This window comes from Lissotriton helveticus, chromosome 3_1 (assembly GCF_964261635.1).
Source record: "Lissotriton helveticus chromosome 3_1, aLisHel1.1, whole genome shotgun sequence".
NCBI classification, from domain to species: Eukaryota; Metazoa; Chordata; class Amphibia; order Caudata; family Salamandridae; genus Lissotriton; species Lissotriton helveticus.
In genome coordinates, this window is record NC_136061.1 from 486,219,272 (window position 1) to 486,243,743 (window position 24,472).

Below are 24,472 nucleotides of genomic sequence, written 5' to 3' on the forward strand. Positions count from 1 at the left end.
AGAAGAGAAGCTCTCTCTGGGGTGTGGTCTGCGGAGGCGAAAGGTGCTGGAGTCTGGTGCAATGGGCAGTTGGAAGGAGAGACCCCCTGACTGCCCCCCAGGGCACTAACAGCGCCAGGAGAAGAGCCAGGGACCGGTGCGCAGAAGAGGCCTCTGCACAGGGAGAAGAGAGGCGCAGGGGGAGAGCCAGGTGAAAGGCTGGCGCAGGGAGCCAGTGCAGACAGCTCCCTGCAGAATGCACCCTCTTGGAGACCCGGAGGGGGATGGAGAGTGCTCCCAGTGGCTGGGCGGCGCCACCAGGAGCAAGAAGATGCGAAAATGGGGCAGATCGGACCTCCAGGGGCTGAGATATGGCCCCCAGAAGGTGAGCGACCTTGGACCTGTGGCCCCCTGATGGCGAAGCACGTGAGGCTCCGCCGCTGGCCCCGGAAAGGCCCCCGTGGTGGGTCAGGTCCCGGGGACTGCCCTCCAACATGGAGAGCCTGCGGGGGTCCCAGGTGGGACCGGGGCCCTGAACAAGGAAAGAGGAGCCAGGGGCCCAGGTGGGACCGGGCCCCCGACCAAAGCACGGAGCGGCCGGGTTTGGGCTCCCCGCATCACATACCCTTACCCAGGGGTCCGGGTGGGACCGGGCGCCCCCACCGAGGCCCCAGAAAGCGGCAGGAGCTTGAAGCGCCCCATGATGCCTTGCAAGGCATGAGGAATGGATCGTTTTTGGCGTTTTGGTGGCCGCCAGAGGAGAGGGGTCACCCTTGAGTGTGAAAAGGTGCTGGGGGAGCTGCTGGAGCAGCGCAGTCTCTCCCACAGCACAAAGCTAAGTCCCACTCTAAGTTTCTTGAGGATTTAAAAAGAATAACCCCTCAACTCTCAGCGAAGATTGCATCACCTCCTAGGCTGGAGCTTTTGTTCTACAGCTGGGGGTTCATGGAGAAGTGCATCAAAGATTGAAGGGCTGAGTTGGAGATGTCTCGAGAAGGGCATCCCCTGGAGGTGAAATGGCGTAATTGCACTGAAATGCATTTATTAATGGTTATTTCTTTTAGAGGGACTGATGTTCAATGTGATGTACTGGTGTAAGGTGATGTCACAAGCAAAGTGGATTTAAGTGGCTAGACACTCCTGCTAGGGTGTCTGACGGTATTTACAACTTAATCCTGTGATCATCTGTGATGCCTTTAGGGGCTGTAATTGCAATGCATTTTTAATGATATCCAAATGTGCTGAGTACTGTCATTCTAAAGTGTGCGTAAACATGTAGTCTTGCTGCTGCGCTTAGGTGAAGACCCCAGACTGTTAGCCCTTAAGATGTAGAGGTGTATACTTTAGGGTCAGTAGGAGATGCTTGGTCAGGGTCATGTGTCACCAAGGCAGGTGTATCCCTGTTTAATGCTTGTTGAGGTAATGGGGGGGGGGGGTCGCCACTGGGATGGTGCCAGTGCGCAGGGCCCTCGCTCCAGGATAGGTTCAACTAATTGCATTGGGGGCAAGATGATGTGCATACATGGGAGTGGTGGTACTAGACCCCACCCCCCCTGCGGGAGGGGTGGAGATGTTATGCAATGTCACAAAGTAATTCCAACAACTTATGTATATTTGTAAATTGGTGTATAGTATTGAGTGGTGTGTGTTTAATAAATGTACTCTTACTTTTATAAAGCAAAGTACAGACTGGACAATCAATTATTGAGTGTTATTTTTGCGCACCTGCAAATGGCGATTACTAGCCCACACCACCTCCCTTGAGTAAGCCTCAGACTGCTCTGCAACGCTACCCTCAGAGTCAGGCGCTGCCCTAGGGTGTTTGGTTCCCAGTGAAGGACAAATGTGTCATGTTATTTGTGCAGGCCTCACAGATACTGCCTCGTTTTCCAACAGGATAATATTGCCTGATTTTCACTGAAAAGTCAACTTTTAAAATACATTTATATTCTTTAAAAATCACAACCGTAACCAACACGCTTTTACTTAACTGTTTACAGCTTAGGTCCCGGGACTGAATCCTGTGGTTAGAAAAGTAATCCTTAAAGTAATCAACTGTATTTATGTAGAAAACCCCATTGAGCTCAATGTTAAATTGTTTAGAATTGTGTTTCCTATTGCAACCACTGTAACTATTGTACAGTCTATTGCCTTTCTGCAAAGTAATTACCTAAAGTCACTCATATTGAGAAGTATATTTTGATACCTGTTGGTTCTAAAATAAAACAAAGCTATCTTTTGATATAAACCAATTGGCCTAGAGTTCGGTTCTTGAGTGTGTGAAACCTTTTGCTGACTGAGTGTGTACAACAAATGCTTTACACTGTCCTCTGATACTGCCTTACTGCTTGACCAAGCTACAATTTTAGAGAGTTAGGTCATATCTGACTTTAACCTCTGTTCTACCTCTGGAGACTGGGGACTCTATACACACACTGCACCTTAATTTGGTCCAGAATATATAGTCACTTTCCTACAGAGAGCCAATTAATGAAGTGATTATGAAAGGTTTGATTGTGCCATGTCTAGTGACTAGATTACCAGATGTATAAAGACAGCTGTAAGTTAAGCAGCTACTGAGCACATAAAGAAGCTTTAATTTGGGTTTCTATGTCATCAGTCCTGCAGGCCGAACTGTTGGATATTTGGTGAAATTAGCCGATTTCGCCAGATGTTTTTTATGCGTATCTGGGCTTTACCTCTGCTGGTAAATCTTATTCCCATGCTTGGAAGCATATTGACTAAACAGATGTGACGTTCGTGAATTTGAAGGTAGAAAAAGGTACTTCAAACTTGGGAATAGTGGCGACAAACGTAGAAATGTATGTTCATTATCTGTTTTGTGTTCCTCTGGATGGTGTGTTTTCATCTGTTGGATGTGTACATTTGAGTCTTAATTTGAAATGTGTATGCTGGTAACCACAGAGTGACAGTTTGTATGTATTTAGATGAGCTATGAATTTGAAAGGTCTGTAACCTCTCTTACTGCACTGACTCGTTATCCTCTGTGGGGGATCACAAAGAATTATTGAAATCATGTAACCGAGCGGACGCTTGAATCTTATCAGTTTCCCCATGCATGGTGATAACTGAACACCAGTGTCCCACAGTAATACAGATGTTATCTGTTCAGCCCTTGCAAGTTCCAAAGGGTTGAATCGTTCCACTTCTGACATTCATTTGCATGACATTGAAATTGTGACACTGGATTGATACCACATTAGTATGCAATTTATTTCTAAATCTTGAATTCTGTTTGTTAAAAGGAAACTAATGAATTCAAGATTTTCCCAATTTGTTTGTCATTGGCCAACCGTGGTGCTTGCCATCTAACGAGAAGTTTAAAAACAGCTGTGCTAATACACTTCACTTAAAAGTTGGCAACTGTCTGTCACCAAACATTCTTTGGGGGTTCTTGCCTCAAATTTGGAAGAAAATATTTTGGTCATATACAGTTTACTGTATAGGCAATTTTACGGCCTTTCTATGTTATTGTCGTTAATATTTGTTATAACGATATTGAGAAACTAGGTCTGTTGCAACAGTTTATTTTATTACATTATTAGCAAAACAATATACCTTTTTTCTTAATTTTTTTGCCTTTGGTCAAGACATTCCCTATTTAGTGCACAATGTTTTTCTCAAGTTGTTGCCATTAGGTACAAGTACTTTTGGTAGAGAACATTTGAAACATTAGTTTTCTGATTTGACGTGATGTTGTTTTCCACTAATTATGACACACCGTTTATTGTTTAATAGAACAATCGATGGCCTGGAGCTGTGATTTTGTTGGCACGTATCACAATTATGAAGCTACAAACTGTTGCTTTTCCGAAGATGGCTCATTACTAGCTGTCAGCTTTGAGGAGATTGTTACAGTGTGGGAGTCTTGCACCTGGGAGTTAAAGTGCACCTTTTGCCAACCCCCGGGGAAAATACGGTGAGTAGCATTTGGTAGAGTTAATGGTATTTTATTTGATCTATTTTCCGAAAATTCCTACCCTTCCTGGTAAAGTTTGGTTCGAGGCGTATGAGCTGCAGATTGTACACTATGCATTAGATCGCCACCTGGTGTTGGGCTCGGATGGTTGCAGGTTGTTGTCTTCTTGGAAGAAGTCTTTCTAGTCACGAGATAGGTGACTCCTCCCTTGGACAATACTGAACATGGGCATCCGCTCCATCCTTAGATTGTTTTTTTTTCCGCCACTGGGTTCGGATGAAAGTTTCTCCGCTCCGGCCAGAAAAAGACTTTTCAGCAACTTCGAAGCGCAGAACTTACACAAACTTCCAATAACTACCTTCGACATCGACTACAATACTTTTCGACGCCATCGTTTCCATTCCGGCCATCAAAGTGGGCCTTTAGGCCTATCGACCCCATGCGGCCTACACCACATGGAAAGAACTCCGTTCAAAAGATGCCCGGTATGTCAAGCACAGTTTCCACATAGCGACCACCACGAGGTCTGCAACCTCTGCCTATCGCCGGAACACGACGAGTTGACTGCACAGCTTGTGCATCCTTCCGATCGAAGAAAACCATCCGGAATCGGAGAGCACGTCGACACGAAATGAGGAGATCAGCTCCAGTACCGGAAGACATCTTCGACGAAGAGGTTCCCCTCGTCCCCGAAGAAGACTCACCTGATCTTCAGATCGTATCAGAGGCAGACGACTCGGATGACTCCATTCCATCAGGTCAGCGCGCGAGTACTCCTGCACCACATATTCTGCCCAAACCGAAGGCAAAGGTCAGCACTCCGCCCAAAGGGCCCAGTCGAGACCGAATACCTGCTTCGAAAGCACAGTGGGTAAGACAGACTATCCAACATGGCTACTGCCTGGAACTTACAGCAACCCCTCCACACATACATCCCAGGCAGTGTCCAATGTCTACAGACCATCTGACTCTGCTTCAACAGGAGGTTCTATCACTTCTACAAAAAGATGCTATTCAGATAGTTCCTTTAGAAGAACAAGGAACAGGGGTTTACTCGCTGTACTTTCTAATTCCCAAAAAGGACGGAACACCAAGGCCAATTCTAGACCTCCGGCCCCTCGACCATTACATACAATCAGATCATTTTCATATGATCACTCTGCAACAAGTGCTTCCACTGCTGAAACAAGGCGACTTCCTTACAACACTACATCTAAAGGACGCCTACTTCCATATCCCCATACATCCTGCCCACAGAAAGTATCTAAGGTATGTACTGGAAGGACAACACTACCAGTTCAAAGTCCTCCATTCGGAGTGACAAACGCTCCAAGAGTATTCACAGAATGTCTAGCAGTGGTAGCAGCACATCTCAGAAGACAACAAATACATGTCTCCCCGTATCTAGACGACTGGCTCATAAAAGCCAAGTCATTCAATCAGTGTGTCCAACACACATATCGGACAATTCAAACATTGCACGACTTAGGGTTTACAATAAACTACACCAAGTCGCACCTGCAGCGTTCGCATGCACATCAGTATCTAGGGGCTACAATAAACACGTCTACAGCTCTAGCGTATCCCAGTCCAGCAAGGATACGGAGCATTCAAGCCTTAGTCACAGCTTTTCAACACCAACAATCTCTGCAAGCTAGGGTGTTTGAGACTAATAGGCATGATGGCATCTTGCATCTTAGTACCAAACGCAAGATTGCAAATGCACCCATTACAAGAATGCCTAGCACAACAGTGGAACCAAGCTCAAGGTCAACTTACAGACCTGGTGTTGGTAGACAGCCGCACGCATCGCTCTCTGCAGTTATGGAACACCAAAAACTTGACGACGGGGCGGCCGTTCCTCTAGCCTGTTCCACAAGTAGTGCTCACAACAGACGCATCCCTCACAGGGTGGGGAGCCCATGTCTTTCATCACACAACTCAGGGCCAATGGACCACTCAACAAAAACTGCTCCATATCAACCATTTAGAGCTGCTAGCAATATTCTTAGCACTCAAAACTTTCCAACTTAAAGTACAAAACAAAGCTGTCCTAGTCCGGACGGACAATATGACAGCCATGTACTATATACAAAAACAGGAGGGGACACACTCTCTGCAATTGTCCCAACTTGCACAAAACATTTGGAGATGGGCCATTCCTCAAAACATTTATCTGTTAGCGGAACACCATCCAGGAGTTCACAATCGGATAGCAGATCTGTTAAGTCTGCAGTCACAACAGATTCACGAATGGGAACTACATCCACAAGTTCAGCCATTCTTCCAAAGGTGAGGCACCCACACTTAGATCGGTTTCCCACACACGAAAACGCAAAATGCCCAGCCTTCGCCGCCAGGTTTCCACACCCACTGTCCGAAGGCAATGCGATATGGATGAACTGGTGAGGCAGATTTGCCTACGCTTTTCCGCCTCTCCCACTTATTCCATTAGTAGTGCGCAAGCTCAGACAACAGTCTTTCACACTGATACTAGTAGCTCCCACATGGGCACGCCAACCGTGGTTCACCACACTACTAGATCTTTCTCTAGTTCTACATCAAAAGCTACTGCTCACACCCTCCCTGTTAACACAGAACCATGGAGAAATCAGACACCCAAACCAACTGAATTTGGCGATCTGGCTCCTGAAGTCTTAGAGTTTGGTTATCTAAACCTACCACCAGACTGTATGAATATCATTAAAGAGGCTAGGAGACCCACGACCAGAGCGTGTTGTGCCGCTAAATGGAAAAGATTTGCCATTTATTGCAAAAATAATCAAATTGATCCCCTGGATTCTTCCATCCAAAATATCATTTGCTACCTTTTACATTTACAAAGGTCTACTTTGGCATATTCTTCCATACGCCTGAACCTTGCAGCAATTGCAGCCTATTTACAAAACAGGCAACATCTGCCTCTCCTCAGAGTACCTGCAATCAAAGCATTCATGGAAGGATTAAAAAGAATAATCCCACCCAGATTGCCACCTTCTCCTGTGTGGAACCTCAATCTTGTTCTTACAAGACTCATGGGGGCCCCTTTTGAGCCGCTCCATAAATGTGAACTGCAATGCCTAACATGGAAAATCGCGTTCCTTGTTGCCATTACTTCTCTCAGAAGAGTAAGTGAGATACAAGCTTTCACTATACAAGAAATGCTACTTACCAGTATGCATCTGTTCTTGGCATGTAGAGCTGCAGAGTTGTACACGCCCTCCCGCCTCCCCGGGACTTGTATCCGTTCCAGTTTTTCATCTTACTGAGATGCACCCGCATGGACATCCTTCTTCCTTTACTTCTACTAGCTCCATAATTTCCCATCATGGCGAAAAACAATCTAAGGATGGAGCCGATGCCCATGCGCAGTATTGTCCAAGAGAGGAGTCACCCATCTCGTGACTACAAAGACTTCTTCCAAGAAGAAGACCACCTGCAATCATCCGAGCCCAACACCAGGTGGCGATATAATGCATAATGTACAACTCTGCAGCTCTACATGCCAAGAACAGATGCATACGGGTAAGTAGCATTTTCCTTTCCCCATTTTACTGTAATATGTGTAGGTGGATGTATGAGGAAAATGCATTTCGAGGCACACAAATGTATTGGTTTATTTTAGATCACCCTAATTTCAGACCTCATTTATCTCCTATGTCTTTGTACACCAAAGCTCTGTTGACCAACATCACCTAGTGGCTTCTGTTATAAACAAGTTAAATAATTGTTGCTTTGGACTGTGCAAGTACCCCCTTATTTTTAAGCGATGAATAACTCATTTGGTCAGACGTACTATTTAAATTCTGGCACTGCTCTTTCGGATTTGATGCATCATTCACGGTTTTTTAAGAGCATAGGATTTAAAGGGTTTTCTAGAACCAAGACCTTACAGATGAACATTGATAAACAAAAGCATGATCTCGCACGCACATATAAGCTGAAGCATGCATGTCGGTACTTTATAGAGATTAATTTTGAGTCTTAACCTATTTAAAAGTGGTCTAGTTACTCTGCTGCAGCTCGCTGTGTAATTCAGCTACCCATTCCATACTTTTGGAAGAGAAACAATATCATGGAGTTTTTTAAGTCAATCAAATTACCATGCTAAGCTGTCCTTTTTTTTAGCCACAAATACAATTTGGTAGTTACTAAAATTACCATTTAAACATTTGATTGGAGGTTGACTTTACCCAATGGGGCTTGTGGCATTCGGTAGGGAGGTGTGTAGATTTGAAAAATGTAATCTTTGAGTTCGAGGCATGTGGCCTGCTGAATTCATATCTATAGCATAGATCGCCGCCTAGTGTTGGGTCCGGATGATTGCACATTGTTGTCCTGGAAGAGTCCTCGAAGTATCACGAGATAGGTGGCTCCTCCCCTGGACTACAGTGCGCATGGGCATCGACTCCATCCTCCGATTGTTTTTTTCCGCCATTGGGTTCGGATGTAATTTCGTTATCTCCAGTTCGGAATAAACAAACTTTTTCGAGGCCAGAAGGTCTTTTTCGAACCGTCTGTATTGTTTGCGTTCGGTCCCCGGTTCAGTTCCAACTCTGTTCGAGTCGGATATCCAGGGAGTCGTGTGACTCTTCGGTGATCGAGGCCCAGTCGACGCAGCAAGACTTTCGAAGGCATGGAACGGAGTCCGTTCAAGAAGTGTCCCGTGTGCGGATCGAAGTATCCCCACATTGACGTCCATCCAGTGTGCAATAAGTGCCTGTCACCGGACCACGACGAAGCCAGCTGTATGGCCTGTTCCAGGTTTCGTTCGAAGAAAACGATTCGGCTTCGGCGCGTGGCGCGCCTCGAGGCCCGGCCCCGGTACCGGTGGACATCTTCGACGACGATGAAGCAGACGGACAACAGGTTCAGATGCAGATTTCACCTCCAACGGTGGACATCGAATACGACTACGAAGCGGATGTCGAAGGCCTAGACGTAGAAGTCGTCGACGAGGTAGGAGACGACGATGAGGCCTATGGGGCCATGGAAGATGGCTCAGAGGAAGAGCTATGCCCCGTTCGAACAATTACAAAGGCTCAGGTCGAGGGATCGCCACATGGCCTTACCCAAGACCTTATACCAGAATCCACGGCCCCGCCTCCTGGCCCGGCCACGGACACTTCGGCGGAGCCGCCATTGTCTAAAACTAAACTGAAACCATCGGTGTCGACAAAAATGGTCGAGGCGCCATCGAAACCGGAGACGTCTGCTCCCCCATCGACGCCATCGTCTTCAGAGGTGTCGGGGCAATCGAAGCCGAAGAAAGCTGTTGACCCGAAAACAAAAAAGGCCGTCGAGCCGAAGTCAGGCAAAAGCGTCGAGCCGAAGACCGGAACCCCGACGCCAGTAGTCAAGGCCGCCGATGCGTGACTGTCGGCGTCAATGTCTGCGGCCAAGGACAGAGATCGTAGCGCACCTAAGGAGGATGCTCCTACGCCTCGGTCGGAGAAGCCAAAGTCATCGACGCTCGGGTCTTCCCCTGGGGGTGGACCGAGGTCGACTGTCGGGTCGACGAAGCCGTCCGCTTCCTTTACGAAGCAGGTCTCGGACTCCCTCAAGCGAATTAGGGACAAGGCTTCAGCATCGGAACCAAAGACACCTTCCACCCCGAAGCAAGCTGTCCCGACGCCAAAGACTTCGACGCCGATCCTCTTCACGTTGCCGCCGAAGGCCTTTGCACCGCGCTCGGTGCCCAAGGACTCTGTGGTGTCGAAGCCGACTCACCCGGCTGGGAGTTTGATGCATCGGCCACCCTTACTAGAAGAGCAGTCGGAGCATTTCATCGATGCCGACACCGGGAAGCTTACGCTTTATAAAAGGAAAATCACGGCATCGCAGCCTTTGGAGTCATACACAATTCCTCTAAAGCGCAAAAGGCCTGCTCCAGAATCACCGGTCTTGGACGAACCAATAGTTCCGCAGACTCCAAGAAATGCAACACCCTCACCCACTTACTCTGATGGAGAGGATGCAGGGGAACAGGACGAGGAATACAATTTTCCTGCCAACACAGAGCCTGATGAACAACAGGACTCATGGGGTGGGGCAGGTGACCAAGGGGATCAGCACACCGTCCAGGACCCTCAGGTGTACAACGTCAAGACCTCTCCCACTGAGGATTCTGCGGCCTTTAATGCCTTAATTGAGAGGGCAGCTAAAAACCACGACGTGGAAATGCATGCTGACCCTGTGGAGGTGGACTTCCTCTTTGACACTTTCTCTACTGCTGAAAAAACTGTAAAGACTCTTCCAATGCTGAAGGGGGTCCTTAAGCATGCTGCGGACATTTTTAAGGAACCCACACGGTCAAGGGTAGTCAACCCTAGAATTGAGAAAAAATACAGACCGGCACCTGGCGATCCTACCTACATCAAGGGCCAGTTGCCATTGGACTCTTTGGTAGTTTCTCATGCCCGCAAGAGGGCGAATTCGCAGACCACCGGTGAAGCTCCTCCCCCAGACAAAGAGTCTAAAGTGCTGGAGGCATCGGGAAAGAGAGTAGCAGCTCAGGCGGCCAATATCTGGCGTATCTCTAACACGCAGGCACTCTTGGCTAGATACGACAGGGCACACTAGGACACTCTAGAGACCCTGTTGCAGCATCTACCAGATCAATATAAAGAGGCAGGGGAGATGCTTTTCCAAGAAGGGAAGCTTATCTCGAACGCTTCCATCAAATGTGCACTAGATGTTGCGGACACTGCTGCCAGGGCGATTAACACCAGTGTGATGCTAAGACGCCAAGCATGGCTTAGGATCTCCGGGTTTAAGCCGGAAATACAAACTACCATCCTTAACCAGCCGGTAAACCCTGACAGATTATTTGGTCCTGAGGTGGATACCACCCTGGAAAAAAGAAAGATACCGTGACTGCAAGGTCCATGGGGACACTCCAGTCCCAGCAGTTTCGGGGGAGCACTTTTCGTCGCTCAGGCAATAGAGGTGTTTCCAGGGGCCAAATGTCACAGCACACACAATTCAACAAGGGTGGTGCGCAATCCTCTTACACCATGCAGAGTAGGGGAGGATACCGCGGCAACAGCGCCAAGGGCAGAGGCAGGGGCAACAACAACTCCCGTTCCTCCGCCCCCAGCAAACAGTGACTCTCTGTCACTGCCCCCGACCATCCAACACCTGTCGGGGGGAGACTCCAGCAGTTCCTGCCAATCTGGAAATCCATCACCACAGACAGGTGGGTCAGGAAACATATCCAGTTCGGCTATTGTTTGGAGCTAACATCAACTCCACCCAACATACCACCAAAACACCGTCCTATGTCCGCGGAGCATTTGCACTTATTGCAGCAGGAGGTTCTTGTCATGCTGCAAAAAGGCGCAACAGAGCTCGTGCCAGTGGAGGAAGAAGGCACAGGGGTGTATTCCCTGTACTTCTTAATCCCAAAGAAGGACGGGTTCCTTAGACCTATTCTGGACCTAAGGCCCCTAAACCGGTACATTCTCTCAGAACACTTCCACAAGCTAACACTGCAGCAGGTTCTTCCATTGCTCAATCAGGGAGACTTCCTCGCAACCTTGGATCTCAAGGATGCTTACTTTCACATCCCACTCCATCCATCCCACAGGAAATACCTCAGGTTCACCATTCAGAATCGGCATTACCAATTCAAGGTCCTTCCTTTCGGGGTGACCACAGCCCCCAGAGTGTTCACAAAATGTCTGGCGACAGTGGCGGCGCACCTCAGGAGACAAAACGTCCATGTCTATCCTTATCTGGACGACTGGCTGGTTCAGGCAAGGTCAGCCCAGCAGTGCGCCGCCGATATGTCCCACACCATTCACCTTCTTCACGGTCTGGGCTTCTCACTGAACTATCCGAAGTCGCACCTTCAGCCAGCCCATGTGCGGCAGTATCTGGGAGCGACGATACACTCTGGCAGCCACGGCTCAGCCAAATTCAGTGAGGATCGACAACATCCAGTCGCTAATCCAAAAGTTCAGACCGCAACACTCACTTCCAGTGAGAGTGTTCATGCAGTTGATAGGCATGATGGCCTCCTGCATCTTCATAGTCCCGCACGCAAGGTTGTATATGCGTCCGCTCCAAGAATGCTTGGCACATCAGTGGACTCCGGCTCAAGGACAGTTGAACGACCTAGTGTTGTTGACCGGTCGGGCATACAAGTCTCTGCATTGGTGGACTCCACACAACCTTTGCAAGGGCCGACCGTTCCAAGAGCCTGTGCCACAGATTATCCTGACGACGGACGCATCTCTCCAGGGATGGGGAGCTCATGTGCTCCATTACACGGTGCAGGGACTATGGACGACGCAGCAAAAGAAGATGCACATCAACTACCTAGAACTGATGGCAATCTTCATGGCACTCAAGTCCTTCAAAGTACATCTGTGCAACAAAGCCGTGTTGATCCGGACAGACAACATGACTGCCATGTACTACATTCAAAAGCAGGGAGGTACACACTCTCCACAGTTGTCTCATCTGGCTCAGAGCATGTGGAAGTGGGCCATTCAGAGGAACATCTTCCTCATGGCGGAACACCTCCCGGGCAAGGACAATCAGATGGCGGATCTGCTCAGCAGGTACAGCCACCAGATGCACGAGTGGGAGATGCATCCATCAGTACTCCGCCCGTACTTCCAGCAGTGGGGTCATCCAGAGACAGACCTGTTTGCCACAAGAGAAAACGCAAAATGCCAAAGCTTTGCCGCCAGGTTCCCTCACCCACAGTCGCAGGGCAATGCGATATGGATGAACTGGTCAGGCAGATTTGCGTACGCTTTTCCCCCAGCACCTCTCATGCCGCTGGTGGCACGAAAGCTAAAGCAGCACTCGATGACACTCATCCTGGTTGCTCCGACGTGGGCACGCCAACCATGGTACACCACGTTTCTAGAACTCTCCGTGGTACCGCATCAAAGGCTGCACCTCACACCCAGGCTCTTGACGCAGAACCATGGCGACATTCAGCACCCAGATCGGCAACAGCTCAATCTGGCGATCTGGCTCCTGAGGTCTTAGAATTTGGCTACCTTGATTTGCCTCCTGAATGCATGGACATCATCCGGGAGGCAAGAAAGCCCACTACCAGAGCTTGCTATGCAGCTAAATGGAAGTGGTTTGTCATTTACTGTACTGAACACAACATCAACCCGCTAGATGCATCCATTCCTAATATCATCTGCTATTTGTTACATATTTACAAATGCAATCTGGCATATGCTTCCATTCGGATACACTTATCCGCTATAGCGGCTTATCTCCAAAACAGGCAGCATCTCTCTGTTTTCAGGGTGCCTGCCATTAAAGCCTTCCTAGAAGGGCTGAAGCGGGTCATCCCTCCCAGGACCCTGCCAGCTCCTGTGTGGAACCTCAACGTGGTCCTCACCAGGTTGATGGGCCCACCTTTTGAGCCTCTCCATTCCTGTGAGATTCAGTTCTTAACATGGAAAGTGGCTTTCTCATTGCCATTACATCTCTACGCCGTGTTAGTGAGCTACAGGCGCTCACTGTACAAGAGCCATTTATTCAAATTCATTCCAACAGGGTGGTGCTGCGCACTAACCCTAAATTCCTTCCTAAGGTGGTTTCGCAGTTTCATGTCAATCAGACCATCGAACTGCCCGCATTCTTTCAGAACCCTGAGACAGTAGCAGAAAGAATGCTCCACACTCTTGATGTCAAAAGAGCGTTGATGTACTACATTGATAGGACCAAGGACTTTAGAAAGAGACAACAGCTCTTTGTTGCCTTCTCGGCCCAGCACAATGGCAACCCCATTTCCAAAGCAGGGATCGCCAGGTGGATCGTTAAGTGTATTCAGATTTGCTATCACAAGGCTAAGCGCACTTTAACGGTCCCCCCCCAGAGCCCACTCCACCTGCAAGTTCGGGGCCTCCATGGCGTTCCTGGGTAATATTCCTTTGGAAGATATTTGTAGAGCAGCCACATGGTCTACACCACATACATTTACTAAACATTACTGTGTAGATGTGCGCTCCAAACAGCATGCAGCTGTAGGACAGGCTGTTCTTAAAACACTTTTTCAGACTTCTGCAGCTGGCACAGGCGGCCGCCGTTAATGGAGGGACTGCTATGTATTCTATGCTATAGATATGAATTCAGCAGCCCACATGCCTCGAACTGAATATGCTACTTACCAGTATGCATCTGTTCTTGGCATGTAGGGCTGCTGACATTCATATCGCCCGCCCTCCTCCCCGGCGCCTGTAGCGGCTGCAGACTATTACACTCCATCTTTGCCGCAATGGCTAAAAACAATCTGAGGATGGAGTCGATGCCCATGCGCACTGTAGTCCAGGGGAGGAGCCACCTATCTCGTGATACTTCGAGGACTCTTCCAGGACAACAATGTGCAATCATCCGGACCCAACACTAGGCGGGGATCTATGCTATAGATCTGAATGTCAGCAGCCCTACATGCCAAGAACAGATGCATACTGGTAAGTAGCATATTCATTTTTAATTAAAATAAAGATCTCAGCAGATGTTTTGAAGCCATTTTTAAACTGAAAATATCTGCATGCATGTTTATCTACAAAATGCTGTGTGTGTGGTGGGGAAAGGGGGGGAAGAGGTTAATTTGCTTGTGGAAACCCGCTAAATACAAATACATCTGATTGCAGTAGTTCAAAACACCCAATGAATGCTTTATATTCATGGACACTTTGCTCTTATCAGTGTCTCCACTTCATGGTGATAACTGTAGATGAGTGTCCCAGAGCAACAGAGGATATCTGTCTAGCCTATGCAAGTTTAAGTGGGCTGGTTCGTTCCACCTCTGACATTTCCACAACAGCTGCTTTAACTGAATCTTTCGTCCAGTAGTATATGAAACCGTTTTTAAGAGCTTTGTGTAAAGGAAACTTATTGGTAAAATATGTATACTTGAATTCTTTCTCCTAAAAAATTATATTTGGTCAAAATCTTAGCCTACCAGTTTGAGATGTGTTGTGACGGCACACTGCAATACATTCAAATAGGCTTCTTACACAATCTTATCACATTAGTATAGTATCACCAGTATTTGTTTGTGGAGCATGTTAATCCTTTCACTACCTCCTATAGTTTAATGTGTATCGGAGAATCTTTTGTACATGTTTAGTTAGCAGGCTGCAATGTTTACTTCTGTGCATCAAAAAAGCAAACCTATTGTATCGTAACAAATTTACTCCGTTTCTTCCAGGAATCTCTGTTTTGGAAGGTTGAACTGTTCAAAGTTTCTTCTCGGTGCAACTGACAACGGGTTTTTGTGCTGTTGGAACCTGCTCAGTTGTGAATGTAAGAATATTTTAACTTAAAAAGGGTTTCTCTTTTGCATGTTGTGCATTTATATTGTTTGTACAGTTAGCATTCGCTAACAATTTGTAACTTAATTACGTCAATGGGAACCATGTGTGAAGCTGAGTACGCTTTTCAACTAGCAGTGTAGTCTGATGGTCGTTATCATTCGCAGCTTGTCCTTTTTTAGGTCTCGCCTAGCGTGCAGCGCGAATGCGCTGCATTGCTTTGAGAGGCATGCAGTATACACTATAGTGTGAAAGCTTCGTGGAAGCTCTGCCCACTCTCCAGCCCAGCTTCCTCATTGACTTGGGTTATAAATGCTGCCTCCCGATTGGTCTTAAGCTTGTTAGTCCCTCCCCATGACAGCTATGTCAGTCATTTGTGTCCTTCCACAGCTACTGGCCCCTTTACAGCACAGACTACTTTCTTCCCCTGCCCCCCTCGCCCTCCACAGTCCGATGCTTTCTTGCTACAACCCCCCATGGTGCCTCATCCCCCGCAGGCATTGCTATTTCCAATGTAATAGGTCTCGTCTCGCTAAATGCGAGTCCTATCGCATTGCCAGTGCTTGTTTGAAAAGTTGACTCCCCTGAAGTATTGGTTCTGGAACGAGCTACACCGCACACACAGTCCGAACGCACAGCTGTTCCCTGTGCCTTGGCGTTTCCAGTGCAACTCTGTCTTCGGCACTGCTCTAAGTAGCGTGCACTTGACAGTGCCCCTGGGGCATAAGTGTACACTCTACGGTCCCCCGGGGCAAAAGCAGGCATCCACTCCAGCACACCAGGGGTTTAGAGACCATGGACGCTCACTACACGGATGCTGCACGCTGAGTCCTTAGTAGACATGCACACTGGTCACAATAAAGCAGCCTTGTGCTCTCATGTGTCTGTAATCATTTGGTGTGCGCTGTCTCGCCAGATTGCCTCTCTTGGTCCCGCGTGATCGGGTATGCCGGCATGTATTGTGTGTGCGCCTTACCCATCCCTGCCAAGTACCACGAATCACCGTTAAAATAACGTGTTTTAATGTGGTAATCTGCATCACCGCATTAAAATGCATTATCATGCATTTTAGAGCCTGTAGTCCACCTGTGCGTACTGAACTAGTGGAACTATGCGGGTAGTAACCGCGACCGCCGTGTGCAGCAGTGCGGCGTTACTGTACTAGTACAGCTGTCTTTGTTTCTCCTCCACATGTTTAGTGCAATATCCAATCCACAGCTTGGCATGTGACAGACCACTACTTTAGGGGAGCAAAAATAACACATAAGCGATCAAAATGAGAGGTGTTTAAATGCATACCGTGATTGTACATTATCGCTGCTGGTGCTGTGCTCAGTGTTAAAATTAAGTACTCTGAAGCAGAGGTGAGTACAAACGTCTTTATTCTGTCATCCATTCTCCGTAACTGACCTGCCCCCCAACATTCTAAAGTGAACTCTCAAGGAACGTTCCAAAGGGGAAGGAGGGAGGGAGGGGGGAAAGGGTTGTACCAAGGAAAAGAGTAGGAAGATTACCACACATCTCCCTTCACATGGGAAGGACACAATGGAACCAGGCGGATGCTAAAAAAAAAGAACACCTTGCTGCTCAGGAGGACAATATACTATAGGTTACAACTAAGAAACAGGATAAAATTGCTGTAGGTTAAATTCTGAGGAAGGTTAGATAATTAATTTGGCAATCTGATCTCTTCCCCTGAAGGAAGCAAAAGGGGTGATATGCCCAAATGCCTTCTCTTAACTTTTTGTCCACATCCACATTACTGGCAAAAGCAAGTTGCATGAGATTTCTTATCGGGATTACAGATTTACTCATGAGGTCAATGTTCCCTTGACTTTGCAAAGTGGTTTCCTCATGCTTGATGCCTAGAACGTTTAGGAATGCCATCATTCTAATAGAAGAGAACTTAATACTATTGTTGGTGACTATGCAAGCTGGCACACCTTCACATGCGAATGAATCTCTTAAGAAATCGATGAGGGACTTGGTTGAAATCACTGGAACAAACTTGTATTTTATCCAGTGAGAAGTGTAGTCCACAAGTATAATCAGAAATCTCTTCAGAACTCCAAATTGTTCCATGGGGCAGTTTATTTCTAATCCTAACTTAGTCCAAGGTGTGTTAGGAACTGCAGTAGGATTTCTCCCCAGCGCATAGATTTCCTCTCCAGGCCCCATTTTAACACTATCGGATCCAGGAACAGAGCTTTGGTTCTTAATTATGTTCACTTCCGTGGGAAGTTGGTTCTTAATTATGTTCGCTTCCATGGGAAGTACACCGCAGGCATTACTGTCTACTTGGTAGCCTCTTCCGGAAAACACTTCAGATAGATTAGATAAATTACTGCTGTTTACCTCCTCCCACTCAGCTAATTGGACCTGATCTTTATTATTTGGGTCGAGAACAATCCCCAACTCGCTTTGATGATGCCAGCCCAATAGATTGGAACCCTTGCTTGCCATGTACACTTTGCCCCACGTGGTTCTCCCTTTGAATTGAATCCCCGCCACCATCATTCCCACTAACGGGATGTTCTCTTCTGCATATCCTACAGCTGAAATATCCGGTTTTACAATGTTGAGACTGGAGGTATCAAATATCTCATTTATGACATCCATATTAAATAAGATAACTGGGGGCGCACGAATCAGCAAACACCTCAATTGGCTTATTATTAACAAGGATGGTACCATTCAGATATTCCATGGGCCTGCGGTCACAGTATTGTTCTTGAGAACAAGGCGAAGTTTGACAAACTCCAGCTTTTACTTGGAACACACACTTAGGGGCCACATCACCTTCACTGTGTACTACTTTCACTTGGTAGTTTCCACTGTTATTACACACTCTACCCAAATGCCCCTTCTTATTACATTTAACACACGTGACATTGCGGGCAGTGCAACGTACATCATTGGCATGGTGATTGCTGCTGCCACACCTATAGCACTTTAACCCATCCTTTTCTTTGACTGGATGGTTATCCTTGACCTCTCCCGGTCTGACCTTGAGCACTTCATTATCACTGTAATTGCCTTGCACATCATTGCTATTACGAACATTGGCAACAAGCTCATTAGGAGCCTTCATCTCTTTAATACACTTAGCCATGTGTTCTTCCGAGACTGCTATATTTACCGCTTCTTTTAATGTGGGGTTTTTTGCTAGAAGCTTTTCTTGGATGCGACTATTGTTCGTGAACCTGACTAGTTGGTCCCTGATGAGTGAGTCAGTAAGTTCACCAAAGTCACATAGTTGTGTCAGGCCTCTAGGTGCCTCTATATAATTAATGACAGACTCCGGTTTGCCTTGGATGCGGGTAAAGAACTTAGGTTGCTCCAAAACTACATTCACCCTGTCACCAAAATGTGCTTCTAACTTTAAGAGGGTAATTTTAAACTCATCTGCATCATCCTCATCCTCTGCTAACTCAGGTTCAGGTAAAGTGTCATAAATCTTCCTACCTTGTATGCCTAGGTTATGCAACAATATGTGTTTGCAAACTGCTGAATACCTTTCGCCTCCTATGGCAGTGAGGTATGAGGCGAAAAGATGTATCCATTCTTTCCAGTGAATTTCCGTTTCTCCAATTTCTTTTAACAATGGAGGAGGTTGGCTCATAGCTTGTCCAGCCATGGTGGGAGGGGTGAACTATGCTGGCAAGCTGAACAGAAATTACCACAGGCCGGAAAGTGGCCGCACAATACCTAGTACAACAGGGATAGGAGAGCGGGGAACCTACTATAAGGACCAGAATAGGATAACTAAATAGCTAACCACAATGCATAAGAATATAAGTAAGTTGAGTACAGTTTGTGCGGAACAGGGTATAAACGGTAGCAATACCACAATTATACTCGAATTACACTTTGACTATGTGATGCATGCAGAAAGACTAAGCCTGTAAGACATTACATAGTTAGCATTATACTTTGTATAGACTCTTACAAAATGAAGCATGCAGGCAATTTGCATTTAAAGAAGAGCCCAGTAAGAATAAACACCACAGAGACTCTAAACATGCATGGTAGTAGTTGCACAAGAATTGTTGTGTGTACTTTAGAACTGCCGCTCATCGAGGGGTAACGGAGAAAATGATGGTGTGCGTGTCACCGAGTAGGGGTGCACACACAATGCCAAGGAATAATGGTGTGCGTGTCACCGTGGGGAGAATTTTCCCTTTCTTCAATAAGCACTGTCGCAAGGATACTGGCAAAACATAGGAGTAGATAGGCACACTGTCTTTGGGCACCCACGTCAGGAGACTGGTATAGCAGTACTTCGAAGAACAAGGGTTCTTTACCATTGTTCGTTTGTGAACCACTACTTAATAATTACTGGATTCAGCCCCCCTCTAGAGCAGCAGTGAGCACTGCTCGCACACCAGTAGCGTATACTGTCTGCCAAAAGTCCTATATGGGGAGGTATTGTGTGCCAATCATATTGTTTGCGCAATCCGGCATAATTTTCATACATGATTTATGTCATTAATGCTAGTCTTCGGTCTCCTAAGCAGCCCTCAATGCGGGACCTATATATTGGCTATCACGCCTATTTGCTGTCTTCTATGTTTGGAAACTGTTATGTTAAATAATGCATCCACTTCCGAGTGCATCCACTATAGGAATTTGTATTTGATGTCAAGTTCACAGATTTGAATCCCGCTAGGTCCATTCAGCCTTTCAACCTCCTGAGATCGATAAAATTAGTGTTGAGCAGGGAGAAGTTTATTCACAATCACAAACTTTGCCAGTGAACCGCTACTTTCATTTTCTCGGAATTCTTTGAACAACATTTATTTCCACAGTGGGAAAGAGCACCATTACTGGAGGTACTACAATATCTGATTAATGCATAGAATGGAAAACATTTGATGTGTTCCTTATATGCTGTTTACATTTTAATTTATAGTATGTGTACTGCGTCTGTGTGCAGGGCTGTGGTTGTTTTAAACCATACTGCTTGCGTTTTGTGCGATAATATGCAGCATTGCTAGATACTTATAAGGTCCCAAAGGCGAGACCAATTGCATTGCAAATGCTTGTTTTGAGTGCAAAGATTTCCATGCATAATGGCCGTTCTCCGGATCTCCGTTTCTGTTAAAAGCCATATTATTCTACCTGTGTCCATTGCACTACAGTGTTTTTGATACCATCAGCATTCATTCCTTGTTCCCATGCACTTGTTTATTGCTGATGTTGGTTATTCACTCCATAAATATCTCAACCATATTCTAATGACTGTATCCTCTAATCAAGTGGTTTTCCACCACCTCTAAGTTCATAGCAAGCCTTTAACGGTCCCAGCAGTTTTCTCAATCCTTCATGCCTTCTGTTTACTCATTTTAACAGTGGTTAATGTGTAATGTTTTACAACCTCTGTAACATTAACTTATATGCACCATTTAATGAACTATTATATGGCCAATGAAGGGGATAGCCTGATTTACCACCGCACCCTCCCCAATTTGTTTCTGCTTTGGTGCAGCATTGTAGCACAACAACAACTTAAAATTTGAACATTACCTTCATGATATGTAAACTTTTAGACCTGTGTAAATAATCGCCCGCTGCCCCGACTTGTGGAACTAGTCGCCAGCAACCCTCTAAGCTGTGACTTCCACAATGCACAGAACTTATTTCACATTTAACTTGTTTACATCCCACTTTTCTGAATGTAGTAATGATTACAGGGCTTTCAGTGGCTTACAGTAATCGTTTCAGCGGTTTCTGTTACCTGCAAGAAAGTAACTACATAAATACATGTATGTAGTTACTGCCATGTGGGAGGCATCAATTATTCAAAGCATTTACGTCAATTACCCTTTGCCTGACAGCTCCTCAAATCAAACTGTTTTGGATAGTTTTCATGACTACCCTTATTTATTGCTTTATCATCTCTGTATTAACAGTTTGCAGCATATTGTCTTGTAGATCATACGCTGTACTCGTGTGCCATCTTGTGCTGGATCAAGATTATGCCAAGCTGTGTTTCTTATTAGAAAGCTTTAGATTTTTGACCATACTTCGAATGACTTGTGGTCAAGTCCCTGAAACCTAGAATGCACCAGGACATGGACTATCTGGTTTAGATGTTAGTCGAAGTTGTATAGTACAGATAATTTCAACAACAGAAAAATTGAAGAGGAGTACAATACTAGAGCAGAACTACCACTGTCCAGCATTTTTTCCGAATGACATGGGCCAGTCATATGACAATAACTCGCTTGGGTGGAGGTATTGTTAACCGTTCGTTCCGTTTGCTTTATTTTATTGGACAGTTAAGTCATAAAAGAGTACAAGTTAAATAACAAGATTAAATGCAAATGAGCACAAGTTCAAGTATGAGAGCTGTAGCATACCAGCATACATGAGATGTTAACAAAATATGCAAACTAATATCAATTGCACTTTCCCCGAAATAATTCCCTTGTTAATAAAATAATCAAAGATGTCACTGTAAGAATGTAATGCAACGGGGTCATAAAGCAAGAATAGAAGAACCAGGAAAGAGATTAAAATGCAAAATATGAGCTTGCCGAGCTTAACTACAGAAGCAAAAGTACCTCCAAAGCATGTAAAACACAAAGTAGCAATTCATTGCAAATAGATGCAGTTTAAACACAATATCCCAACACTCACTGCAAAGCGTACTCGCACCCTTCTCATGTTGGATTATTAGGACACACACCGAGCAACAGTGTTAACATTTACAATACAAATCTTCCAATTGCAATAAGATCATGGATGCTCGGCTATGCTCCTTGCTCCAGTAACCCAAATACAGCACGAGAATTTAGCAATAGCGCATGCATAAGTTAGTTTTGGGTCTGAGCTTCTTATTCGGAGGACAGTACAACGGGTACGACTCCCCAAAAGTCTGCATAATGGTTTGATCCATCTCTTGCAAGGGCTTGCATAGCCCGGACAGACTAAAAAGATATGACAAGCAGATGTTGCAGAACTCTTACAGGTCTGTAATAAGACGTCACCACATGGAGCCATTTATTAGTGCATGTTTTTAGCGGGAGCGTTCCTGCCTTAAGTTGGAAATTGAGCTTCCTATCTGGAGAAGCAGTAGTTGCATCCCAATAAGGGTTCCGGTAGGACCTACGTTTAAAATCTAGGAATTCTGCCATCAGGGAGGAGCTGTTAAATAGTTCAGCCTCCGATTACCTAACCCACAGCCAATAATGTTTTGTTTCAGCACCATTGCCGACTGGACCGGTTTAGGCAACAGGTTATCCCAAAGGGTTTACAGACCAATTATAGATAATAGCTTTTTGATCTGCTGAAGCCAAGTGATTTTATTGAACATACCTGCATCCATCACATCTTCTAGAGCCATCCTACATTGTACTAGTTCTGACCGTAGCTTTCTCTAGAACAGCAAAGGGCGAAGTCTGGCTTTATTAGCTAGAAGCTTTCTCCCCATGTCAAGCATCAGTGGTATCAGCGGGTGTACTGGCTGAGAGATGAGCTATGCTTCTCAAAAACCTGTTCTCTGATACTGTCAAAGAAGCTTGGTTGGCAAAGCCCCATAATTCGGCACCATGCAGAGCTTACCAACTGCTTTGGCATCCTAGATTTATAGTGCTGGAGCAATAGGTTTTCACTCAATTTGCATTGCGCTCAAGTTGTAATTCCAAGTTTCCCTGGTCTTTAGCCTATGCTTACAGAGGGAGCAAGACTCAATTCAACACCAAAGATGCAAGACTGTGTGTGCATAATTTTATAATGGGTTGATGCTCTTAAGTCCCCAGAAGGGCCTTTGCTAAGATGTATAAAGACCAGTGTTCTGGGAACAAAAGGTGTGACATTAGGCTTTCTTGCATTATCAGATGAACGAGGAGAGCTGATACTCATACTTGCTCTGGACACTTAACTTCCTCCAAAAAAACAACACTCAGGACAAAGGCTACACTTGCATAGGTAGTCTCTCAAGTCTCTCTACAGCGACTAGGTCTACTTGCGTTCAAACTCTGAAGGGTCCGTTCCATGAGAGGGAACATTCTCAAAAGGCCACCTTTGCCGTCTTAGAAAATTGGCTCCAAAAGTACATAGACTTCAAGAACAGAAAAACTCAGTAGGCTGCAGAGATATCAACAAGTGTAGATGTTGAAAGAAGGTGAAGTCAAACCCTCTTTGAAATCTTAAAATTACTAGGACATTTCTCCTGACAGACCGATTTTGACCCAGAGTCTTGTCTTATAGATGCAAAATCACCACATAGATTGACCAACCGTTTACTTTTGTAGCTTTTGATGAGGGTATTTCATTAGAAATCAGAACTTTCACAAATCCGAATGAAAGTAAAACGTCTGAAAGAACACCATACAGCCTGCCAGCCTATTCCCTCTACCAGGACACACATGCAGGCTCCGAGTGCAAAAAGGAGCATGAGGAAACAAAATAAGATGCATGGAGGAAGGTAAGCGGAATAGATTACTAATTGCACTGATGAGCTTCAATTTGGGACTAACTTGTAACCGCATCTCTGCAGATTATCATAACATTCAGTTATTCGGAAGGTAGCCCCCATCATAGTGTTACTATGCAAATTGAGAAAACAAAGGAAAACCTCCTAAATCTCTATTTCACATGGAAAGCACCAATCTGCATTTTCAAAACTGTCCTGTAAAGTTCACAGGTAACCCATTCAAAGACCTAGCCAAGACTAGGGAGATAACCCCCAAAGTTGAACGGAAGCTTAAACTAGTGCCACATAGTTCTAGATTCATCAGAAGCCATGTGCCACTGATTTTCTTGTAGTAGGCTTTGCACAGTAGAGTTTTTGTCTAGGCTAGGGGTGATGTCCAGCCTCCAAGCGTTTTACTTTCTTTTTTGACAAAAAGTAAAATGCTCAAAGCAACTGTGAAGAAAAAAAAGCAACAGATGCAACTGCACAAATCAAACTGATGCTTTAGAGCCAGTGTGACTTGGAACAGTGGGGGAAAATGCAAGTGCTCTTGAAACATTTTTCAAATGAAGGAGTCTGTTAAAGAGCAATGGGCTAATTCGAACACTTCTATCCGTTGTGACTTGGATGCAGCATCCACGGACTGTTCAATAATAGTGAGAATATTAAGAGGCAGATCTGGTTAATGAGCTCTGGTTTTAAATTGGAAGCACAACTATGTTTCCACTCTACTCTTGGAAATACGCCGCCCATCCAGTCTTTGATTGTACTGTAGGCTATGTGACCCTGTATAGTAAAGTCTGCCGACTTTACTATGTTTGCACAATACAACTTCATCAT

General features: G+C 45.8%; 1 protein-coding gene and 2 non-coding genes across 4 annotated transcripts in view; all 3 read left to right on the top strand.

The window, feature by feature from the left end:
- Nucleotides 1-24,472, top strand: part of WDR75 (WD repeat domain 75) — a 165,106-nt gene that overhangs the window by 83,987 nt on the left and 56,647 nt on the right. For both annotated transcript variants that reach the window (XM_078680360.1, XM_078680361.1), the window contains exons 14-15: nt 3,739-3,919; nt 15,111-15,205. In XM_078680360.1, coding sequence (XP_078536486.1) covers nt 3,739-3,919; nt 15,111-15,205 — 276 coding nt within the window. The remainder of the gene's footprint in view (nt 1-3,738; nt 3,920-15,110; nt 15,206-24,472) is intronic.
- On the top strand, nt 3,027-3,157 carry LOC144825857 (small Cajal body-specific RNA 24). The gene has a single exon (XR_013609627.1).
- LOC144825858 (small Cajal body-specific RNA 24) lies at nt 14,585-14,714 on the top strand. Its single transcript, XR_013609628.1, has one exon.